General features: G+C 41.8%; 1 protein-coding gene across 2 annotated transcripts in view; it reads left to right on the forward strand.

The window, feature by feature from the left end:
- The window catches only part of LOC144492897 (MORC family CW-type zinc finger protein 4), a 128900-nt gene extending 118880 nt beyond the window's left edge, over nucleotides 1–10020 (forward strand). For both annotated transcript variants that reach the window (XM_078211486.1, XM_078211487.1), the window contains exon 17: nucleotides 9471–10020. In XM_078211486.1, the coding sequence (XP_078067612.1) occupies nucleotides 9471–9618 (148 nt within the window). In that variant the 3' untranslated portion in view covers nucleotides 9619–10020. The remainder of the gene's footprint in view (nucleotides 1–9470) is intronic.
- Nucleotides 10021–10872: the final 852 nt, after the last annotated feature.

A 10872-nucleotide genomic window follows, 5' to 3' on the forward strand; every position in this document is an offset into this window, starting at 1 on the left:
AGATAGGGAGGGAGATGGAGAAAGGGGGAGGAAAAGGGGGTGGAGAGAGAGAGGGGGGGGTCAGAGAGAGAAAAAGCGGGGCAGAGAGAGAAGAGGGAGAAACCAAGAGGGAGAGGTCCCAATCCAGGGTTAAGTCAGTAAGTTTATTTATTAGTCACAACTAAAGCATACACTAACACTACAATGAAGTTACTGTGAAATTCCCCTAGTCACCACACTCCAGCGCCTGTTCGGGTCAATGCACTTAACCAGTACGTCTTTCAGATTGTGGGAGGAAACTGGAGCCCCCGGAGAAAACCCATGCTGACACGGGGAGAACGTGCAGACTCCACAGTGACCCAAGCCAGAAATCGAACCCGGATCCCTGGCTCTGTGAGGCAGCAGTGCTAGCCACTGTGCCGCCCGCGTACTCCAATCATCCCAAACTGAAGCTGAGGGAGTTCCGGAATGTTTTGTTAAAAAGGGAATTCGAATGAGGAAGTGGAGACTTCCTCATAGGCCAGCAGATGAAGAGTGGGCAGTTGTTCATTACATCATGGTACCGTTCAAATATTGTAAAAAGATATTATGGATAGCACATGAAATTCCTGTAGCAGGACATGTAGGGATATAGAAAACTTAGGCGCGGGTAAACCAGAGTTTTTACTGGTCAGATTGTCTCAAGGACATTGTACAGTTTTGTCAAAAATGTCATGGGGAAACCACAACCTACAATCAAACCAGCACCTTTAATTCACATAGCAGTTTTTGGGAACCATTTAGTAGGATGTTAGTAGACTGTGTGGGACCATTGCCAAAAATGAAAATGGGACACCAGTACATCCTTACTGAAATGGAGATGACAACTCGATTTCCAGAGGCCATCCCTTTGAGAATAATTACAGTTAAAGTCATGGTAGGGAAGTTAACCCAATTTTATACTCTATCTGGATTTCTGATGGAGATTCAGTCAGATCAATTTTCCAATTTTATGTCTCCAATTTTTCAAAACATAAATAATTTGGTTATTAAACAATTACAATCTATGGTCTATTATCCACAAGCACAGGGAGCTTTAGGGAGGTAACGTCAAACTCTCAAAACAATGATTAAAGCATAATGTCATGAATATTCCTATGACTGGGACAACGATTAGAATTTCTTTTGCTTACTACCCAAGGTTCATCAAATGAATCTTATCAGTTTTAGTCCTTTTGAATTAATTTTGGGAAATGAGATAAGAGGTCCTCTGAAATTGATCAAAGTATTTAGGACAGAGTAAGACTAACAAGTCCTCTCTGTTAGATTATGTGTCAGTGTTCCAGGCTCATGGGAGCCTGCAAAATGTCTCAAGAAAATCTTCAAACAAGCAATGGGCAGATAATCGAGCTGCGAGCCAAACATTTTAGCCAGGGAATGAAGTATAAGTATTACTCCCTTTGCAGGAGCAATCTCTGAAAGCACGGGTTCAGTGGTTCGTGCAAGGTAATTGAGAGGCTTTCATAGAACAGTACAGCACAGAACAGGCCCTTCGGCCCACGATGTTGTGCCGAGCTTTGTCTGAAACCCAGATCAAGCTATTTCCTCCCTATCATCCCGAAGTACTCCATGTGCCTATCCAATAGCTTCTTAAATGGTCCTAAAGTTTCTGACTCCACTATCAAAGCAGGCAGTCCATTCCACACCCCAACCACTCTGAGTAAAAAACCTACCTTGGACATCCTTCCTATATCTCCCACCATGAACCCTATAGTTATGCCCCCTAGTTACCGCTCCATTCACCCGAGGAAATAGTCTTTGAACGTTCACTCTATCCCCCTCATCATCTTATAAACCTCTATCAAGTCTCCTCTCAACCTCCTCCGCTCCAAAGAGAAAAGCCCAAGTTCCCTCAACCTTTCCTCATAAGACCTACCCTCCAAACCAGGCAGCATCCTGGTAAATCTCCTTTGCACTCTTTCCAGTGTCTCCACATCCTTCTTGTAGTGAGGTGACCAGAACTGCACACAATATTCCAAATGTGGTCTCACCAAGGTCCTGTACAGTTGCAGCATAACCCCACGGCACTTAAACTCAAACCCCATGTTAATGAACGTCAACACACTATAGGCCTTCTTCACGGCTCTATCCACTTGAGTGGCAACCTTCAGAGATCTATGGATGTGAACCCCAAGATCTCTCTGTTCCTCCACATTCTTCAGAACCCTACCTTTGACCCTGTAATCCACATTTAAATTTGTCCTACCAAAATGAATTACCTCGCATTTGTCAGGGTTAAACTCCATTTGCCATTTTTCAGTCCAACTCTGCATCCTATCTATATCTCTTTGCAGCCTACAACAGCCCTCCACCTCATCCACTACTCCACCAATCTTGGTGTCATCAGCAAATTTACTGATCCACCCTTCAGCCCCCTCCTCCAAGTCATTTATAAAAATTACAAATAGCAGAGGACCAAGCACTGATCCCTGTGGCACTCCGCTGGTAACCGGTTTCCAGTCCGAAAATTTTCCATCCACCACCACCCTCTGTCTTCTGTTAGATAGCCAGTTACCTATCCAATCGGCCAAACTTCCCTCTATCCCACACATCCTTACTTTCTTCATAAGCCGACCGTGGGGGACTTTATCAAACCCCTTACTAAAATCCATATATATGACATCAACTGCACTACCTTCACCTACACACTTAGTTACCTCCTCAAAAAATTCTATCAAATTTGTGAGGCAAGACTTGCCCTTCACAAATCCGTGCTGACTAACCCAGATTAAGCTGCATCTTTCTAAATGGTCGTAAATCCTATCCCTAAGGACCTTTTCCATCAACTTACCGACCACCGAAGTAAGACTAACTGGCCTATAATTGCCAGGGTCATTTTTATTCCCTTTCTTAAACAGAGGAACCACATTCGCCACTCTCCAGTCCTCTGGCACCACCCCCGTGGAAAGTGAGGACGCAAAGATCAATGCCAAAGGCTCTGCTATCTCATCCCTTGCCTCCCAAAGAATCCTAGGATATATTTCATCAGGCCCAGGGGACTTATCAACTTTCAGTTTATTCAAAATTGCTAGTACATCTTCCCTCCGAACATCTACTTCCTCCAGCCTATCAGCCTGTGACACCATCTCTTCCTCAAAAACATGGCCCCTCTCCTTGGTGAACACCGAAGAAAAGTATTCATTCATCACCTCTCCTATCTCTTCTGACTCCGTGCACAAATTCCCACTGCCGTCCTTGACCGGCCCCAGCCTCACCCTGGTCATTCTTTTATTCCTCACATAAGAGTAAAAAGCCTTGGGGTTTTCCTTGATCCGACCCGCCAAGGACTTCTCATGCCCCCTCCTAGCTCTCCTAAGCCCCTTTTTCAGCTCATTTCTTGCTAACTTGTAACCCTCCATCGAGCCAACTGAACCTTGTTTTCTCAACCTAACATACGCTTCCTTCTTCCTCTTAACAAGACATTCCACCTCTTTTGTGAACCATGGTTCCCTCACTCGGCCATTTCCTCTCTGCCTGGCAGGGACATACCTATCAAGGACACGCAGTATTTGTTCCTTGAAAAAGTTCCACTTATCATTAGTGCCTTTGCCTGACAATTTTTGTTCCCATCCTATGCTTCCTAATTCCTGCCTGATGGCATCATAATTACCTCTCCCCCAATTGTAAACTATGCCCTGCCGTATGGCCCTCTCCCTCTCCATTGCAATAACAAAAGACACTCCATTGCAATAACAAAAGGCGTGGTAAAGTAAATTATTTGATAGAGATCCCAGGTTGCAGCAAAAGAAAATGGTTGTGTCATATTAATATATCAAACAGTAGCATCATATGGAGGATGATAAGAAGGAGCAGGTATGTCAAATTGTAAGGATAGTGGAGGATGAAAGAGACAGTGAGAGTGAGGCAGAAGGAGACTTAGTTCACTAAAATATTAGAAGATTAAAATATTAACCTTCTGGTGAGATTACTTACATAATTTAGAGGAATCTGCAGAGATAAAACAGGGTGTACAACTTTAGCCACACCTCATGTGGATGTAGAGAAATCTTCTCCTTTAAAACAATTAAGCCCAGAAAGACAAGCTCGGGTGAAAGCAGGAATTCAGTTTATGTTGAAAAATCACCTAATTGAACCCAGTCAAAGCTGTTGGAGGTCTGTAGTGTTAGAGCTTAAACCTGATAGTAAATCAGAATCTGCATAGTTTACAGAAAGGCTAATGCAGTAACCAAAACTGACTGTTACTCTCATTTAGAAGATTGTTTTGACAAGGTTGGCAGTGACACATTCCTTACTAAGGTAGATTTATTGAAAGGACACTGACAAGCAGCTTCAATGTCATGAGCGAAGGAGATGTAGGTTTTTGTCATGCCAAATGGGCTATACCAATGCTGAGTAATTTCATTCTGGCTAAAGAATGCTCCAGTCACTTTCGAAAGACTAATGAATCAAGTTAAAACCAGCAGTTCCTACCTATCCTGTATAACGAGTAAATGAGAATGAGTGCACATTTAAAAAATGATGTATATGTTTTTCCTCTAAACTTAGTAATGAAAAGCATTTGGAAATAATGTTTCATTTCTTAAGGGTGGAGGCATGTTCGAAATTCATATTTCCAAGAACTGCGTACTTTTTAAAACATTGGAAGAACATTGAATTACTTGGACACTTTCCTGAGTCTATTTTTAAAGGTTACAAGTTCACTTTGATTTGAGAGCAAACCACTTTTTCCAAGAAATCACAAGACTTCAATTAAGTCACCAGCAAGACACTTAGGGAGATAATTGATTTTGTTTGCTTGGGTTCAAATCAATAAAACTGCTGTTGTCAGGCTGTGGGCTCCTGCTGATTGGTTGAAAAACATCTGACCTGGGAGAAGCTCTGTCTGAATATGTTTTTAGAACTCAGTGTGTGTGTCTTGGGAGCAAACGGTCACTCCTCTTTCTCTTTCCCTGTCTACAATCCAGATTTAGTGTTCATTTTCAGCCAAAAAACAGTCATTTTAGAATAACGCCTCATTTCAAAATAATTCACCTGCATTTTAAAAGCCTGTAAAGCTTCAACAAGCAAGAGCTAAAAAAGGCAGTTGTTCACCAAAGATCCTTTGGAAAGGTGTTCCAGATAACTACTGTGACCAGCGCTTTGTTTTTCACATGCAGGAACACCAAATCAACAGTGTCAAAACCTTTTCGAACTTTATCCTTTTTCATAAAGTGTCCCCTTAAGCCACCCTCTGCAGGCACCTTATTTTTCTTGTCCTTTGTTTTGCGTGTACATGCATTTCTGGATCTCACTCCGCTTCTGAATTACAAATTGAACATTGATCAATTTTGCAACTTGTTTGAGAAGTTTTATTTCATAATAAGTCAATTATTCTGAGTTTATTGAAATAAGCCTGGTTAGAGGCTCTTTTTTGTTTCTGCTTAGCAGTGGAGAAGATAAATAATTGGTCATTTTGGTGAGAGATTTAAACATTTACATTTATGGTGTGACCTGTGGAGTAGTGGGGTATAGAAACTGCACAGTCCTGTCATGCCAGTCATAACATCAAGTATTGCTCATGTAAAACCAACTTGGATCCCGTAGGCCAAATGCCCTCCTCCACTCCCATTATAATTCTTCGAGAGAGACTACTTGGAATGGAGAGATGGAAAGCTGAAGTGAAGACACATCTACAGTACTGGAAGAAAGTAACCAGGACTGAAATTGTGAATTTCACAACCCCAAAACTACCTTCCAGAACAGAGATAAAGATAATAATCCTTCCATGTCAGACAAAATAAAGTACTTTCCAATAATGTACTCTCCTAAGAATACATTGTAAAAAAATATGTCTGTCATCTACAATGACTTCCCCTCCATCCACTACAATTCATTACCATGAGTGCAAAGCGGGCAGCATGATACCTTTCCACTATCAGCTATGTCTTGAAAGGCTCGCCTGGTCAACTTCCCACCTTGCAACATCTGTAAACTTGAACTCATCCAAAATACCGCTGCACATCCTAATAATGCACTTGTTCGCCCAGCAAAGCTATGCTCGCTGAACTTCATTGCGCCTCAGTCTGGCAATACCTCAATTTTAAAATTCTCACCTCCATGGCTTCATCACTCCTTATCAATGTAAATTCTTTCAGCCCTAAAACCCTGCAAAATAATTGTTCTCTTGCACATTCCTGATTTCTTTGTTCTAGCATTGGTGACCGTGCCCTTAGCTGCCCAGGTCCTATGCTATGAAATTCCTGCCTCCCAGACTTTGAACAATAGGAGTCAACTTGACAGTATCGAAGCCATTTCCACATCATTATCTCCGGAGAGACCCGGTGGAGGTCCCTGTGGACTTCAGAGACCAAATTCAAAGACTATCTCCATTTCATATGCCAAGCGTGGCCAACTGAGTTTTATAATCTGCTTCGGCAAAGAGCTCTGAAACATTCCTTTCAAATTCTTAATGGTTGTAATATTAGTAATCTCAGGAACCCAGGCAAAGGAAAATATGCCCTTAGTGAAAACCAAATGGAGAGGTGGGACTCTTGTGACGTGACTTCCCTAGCTGGGAAAACAAACTGTCTTGCTGTACTGCAAATCAGTTTGTCATCTGCCAAACAGCAGCACACAAAAGGGGCTCTGTCCGGGTTTGAATACCTGGCCCTCATCACGCTGTTTCTACCTTCTATACCATTACTTACAAGACTAATTCATATCTACGTGCCTATCTCATAGTGGAAGGCATCTCTACTGGAAAAGTGAATTATTCAACATCGACTTTTAACCTGCCAACCTCTGTGAAGGAATTCTGGACTTGCATGAAACAGTAATTCTTTGCTCTATAGTAGTTGCCTGGTAGAACATTCTCTATTCCCTGTTTATTGTATGAATACACATGTAGCGATGCATCCTCCCACATTTTGCATGTGTGCAAATAAATTAACACTGAGTTTACCCTATCTAGAGTTTGCTGTGGGACTATTAACAGAAGTTGGATCACACCAAAACTTGAGGGGTTGGGAAATCATAATAAATACATCTTTCTGTTTATGAATGAGTGATAAGAGAAAAAAAATCAGAGCATTGTCCATAACAGTGGTCCAAAACAATCATCCCTATTAAGCACCATGTTGTAAGATACCATATAGATGCAAGATTTTGTTGCCGTTGTTGAAAGTTCCTTCAGTTACATCCTTATATTAAAAATCTGTCCAAGTATCTAATTGCTTGCTACATAATCTGGGCATTCCTCCACATAAACACCTGGGTTTTACTGTATCTAAAGCTATCCGCTGGTATTTCACAGTATTTGCATTCATTTCGAAGGGAAAAAACAGCCCACAACAGCTGGGAGAGATTGACAACAGTTGGTCCACTCTCGCATATGACACTTCCTTTCCTATTGAGAGGAAGAAGGTTTGCAGACCCAGGGGAGTGATACCGTTGGTGGTTTTGGAGATGAAGTAGGAGGAGCTGCGCCAGCTGAAGATTTGTCAAGACATGCTGATTCCCCTCCATTAACTGTCATTTCATATACAACACTCACTTCTTCTTCAATTAAAAATGACGAGCTCTTCTTGGAAATTAATGTGTATTTCACTTTTCCCTCTATTGATATGCCACAACATGAAGGAGACAAAAGTTTCTCAGCATTTATTCACACTTAACCTTTGCAACATTCGCCCTTATTTGTTCTATCCCTCAATCCCAAACTGCAGCACAGATTCATTCAACTGGGGCAAATTAGATAGTGTAGAAGAGGAAAATAGACTGGAGGAGTGAGCAATGAACTAACTGCTTGTCACATACAGAGCAAGTGTGATTGGAGGAATGTCGGGGGGGTGGGGGGTCAGAATTTGCTTGGACAGTTATGAGGTGTCACCAAAGAACTACAACTTACACATTTAAAAAAAGAATGTTTACATGGTATTTAATATTGGCCCAGGCAATGGGTCTCCTTTTAGGCCATGTGTTGCAGATTGCAGCTTGGGTGAAGAAATTCACCAGCTGCTGCTGCAGCTTATTGGAGAATCATTTCCAATCATTGTGACCTAACATGGCACATGTGGCAGCTCCAGGAACCTCTGCAGCAAAGTCTAGCCTTGCTTCCTGCATTGATGCTTAGACCTTTGTTGTGGAGGTTTCGGGTGCACAGTTGGAGAAGACAGTCTCTTTGGACAGTTTTGTGACCAGTTTCTACTGAGTATCACTGAAGGATTCACCAGCCTTCCTGGACCATTAGATCTGCTTTTCTACAGGTAAATGGCTATTCATGGTGTCCAGTTTTTCAGGATGCTCCCAGATTGATCAAGACACCTGAATTGTTTTTCAACACATGGGCCGGAATCTCACCACTGTTCACGCTGGCGGGATTTTCCCATCCCGCCACAGTGAGCGGAGATTTGGCTAGCTGCCAAATTCTCCAACCTTGCTGCAGCAGGAGCGTGGCATGAATGGGCAGTAAGATTGCGCCCGTGGTATACTCAGTGATAATTCTGTTGGACAAAGGGAATATGGTTATCGCTGTTTATTTGCACTGCTGGCATCAGCCAAGGTCACACAGGATACTTTTTATCATCAAGAAACACCCAAAACCTTTGTTTTCTGAGTTAAAAAAGCATTGTTACCATTGTATTTCTTAATATTACTTGTATAATGTGGGCTGGTTGTCACAGACAAACTGCACATTGAAAAAATTGTTTACCTTCCTATTGACCTATGTCTGCCATTGATTTATAAGGTGGAGATGCCGGTGTTGGACTGGGGTAAACACAGTAAGAAGTCTCACAGCATGGCAGTGTCTTTATATGCCCTGTTTGTGAACAGAACTCCCACTTACCTACGAAGGAGCAGCGCTCCGAAAGCTAGTGGCCTTTGCTACCAAATAAACCTGTTGGACTTGAACTTGGTGTTGAGACTTCTTACTATTGATTTATAAGCACAGAGAAAATTGAACAGAATGAAGGAAAGCAATACAAGCCATTGGAATTCATTTTCTAATGCTGTATTATTTTGCATCAGCTTTACCAAAGTCACTCTGTGTTTCTCGACAGCATGTTCATAAATAATTACAATGTTTAATCAATCTGAAGATTTGTTTGATATAGGGACTGGATACTGTAGTGGTCGAGCTGCTGCCTTTTCATCTCCTGTATATAATTTTAATCAAGTCCAAGCTGATGGGATGGAAATCTGGCTGTAAGAGCTCGAAATACGTTTGCACAATCTCATTCCTGTTCTTGTTGGACTCTGTCCAATCAGCACTAACATGGTGGACTAGCTCTGGTTGGTGAAATGGGAAAAGCTCACTATTTTGCCATAGGTACTACTATTCTGAGGTTGGCACAAAGCATAGTTATTTCGCATTTAATTGAGAGTAATTCAGGTGCCTAAAATGGAAAATGTTTCAGTTCATAGCAACATCTCTCACCTTGATGATAAGCACAAAGCAAGCAAAGTATTTGATATGATGCGAGATCCAAGTAACCCATGTTGTCTTTCAACAGTATACCGGCAAAGTTGAAGTCATTGCGAGTAAAGGTCGGGCACCTGTTGGGTTCCGTTCTGCCACACTTGGACTTAAAGGACATCAGTTATGAAACAGACACAATCGATGAAATCCTAGAAAAGGTCATTGAAGCAAATAAACTCTGAGACACATCTTCCATTTTATAACTTGCTAAAAAAAGACAACATCAACCTCTGATGAACGCATTTTAGCAACTTGTGTGTTATTTTGAAATGGGCATATCCCAGAAAAAAAGCAGATGCAAGTGATAGTAATGTACAGGAAGGTACAGGAAGTATTTGTAGAATTCACAACAATGGCTACTACTGAAAGTACAAAATGAATTGTTCTGATAACCATGCATCTGATCAAAACTGTCCACGTGTAATGAAATTTATCAGAGCTGCTGGTAAATGACACAAACTGCTGCTCTTTGTTTATTTTTTTTGCCTTTTTTGTTAGCGAATACTCCACAAAAAGTTGTGTCCCAGGCAGTAACATGATTTGAAAATATTTCTGAATGCATACATTTAATCTGTTGATATTGGAAAAAGTGAAACAAAGGAGACTGAACAGCCTTAAGCGAACCAAATGTAATGAACTTGCAGAATCAAGTGTCTGACGCCTGCGACTTTTGCAATTCCAAATCAGTTCATTTCCGAATTATATGCCGTTAGATCTAATAACATGCAGTGGACATGTCTACTCAATGGTCACAATGACTGCTTTTTAAATTTATTCATGGAAGTCACTAGGTTGGCCAGCATTTATTGCCCATCCCTAATTCTCCTTGAGAAGGCGATGGTGAGTCACCTTGAACTACTGTGTGAAGATGCACCCAGAATGCTTTAGGGAATTCCAGGATATTGACCCAGTAGCAATGAAGGAAAGTCAATATATTTCCAGGTCAGGATGGTGTGACTGAGAGGAGCTTGCAGATGGTGGTATTCTTACACGCTTATTGGTTTCTCTTTCTGGGTGGCAGAGGTCACAGGAGGGGGAGGAGCTGTTGAAGAAGCTGTGGCAAGTTGCTGCATTGCAACTTGATGAAAGTGCACCATGGCTGCAGGTTAAACCTTTGTGGATGAAGTAAATGTTTAAGGTGGCGGATGGGTTGTCAATGAGTGGGCTGCTTTGTCCTAGATGGCGTTAAGATTCTCGAGTGTGTTGGACATGTACTCATCCAGGCAATGGAGAATATTCCATCACACTTCTGATATGTGTCATGTAGGTACCGGACAAGCTTTGGGTAGTCAGGACATGGGAGGTGAGTGACTCACCATAGAATTCCCACTTTCTGAACTTCTCTTGTAGCCACAGTATTTATATTGTTGCTCCAGTCAAGTTTCTGGGCAATGATGAGCACCAATTTATCCCAGGATATTGATAGTGGGGTCTTC

The sequence above is a fragment of the Mustelus asterias genome, chromosome 4 (assembly GCF_964213995.1).
Source record: "Mustelus asterias chromosome 4, sMusAst1.hap1.1, whole genome shotgun sequence".
NCBI lineage: Eukaryota > Metazoa > Chordata > Chondrichthyes > Carcharhiniformes > Triakidae > Mustelus > Mustelus asterias.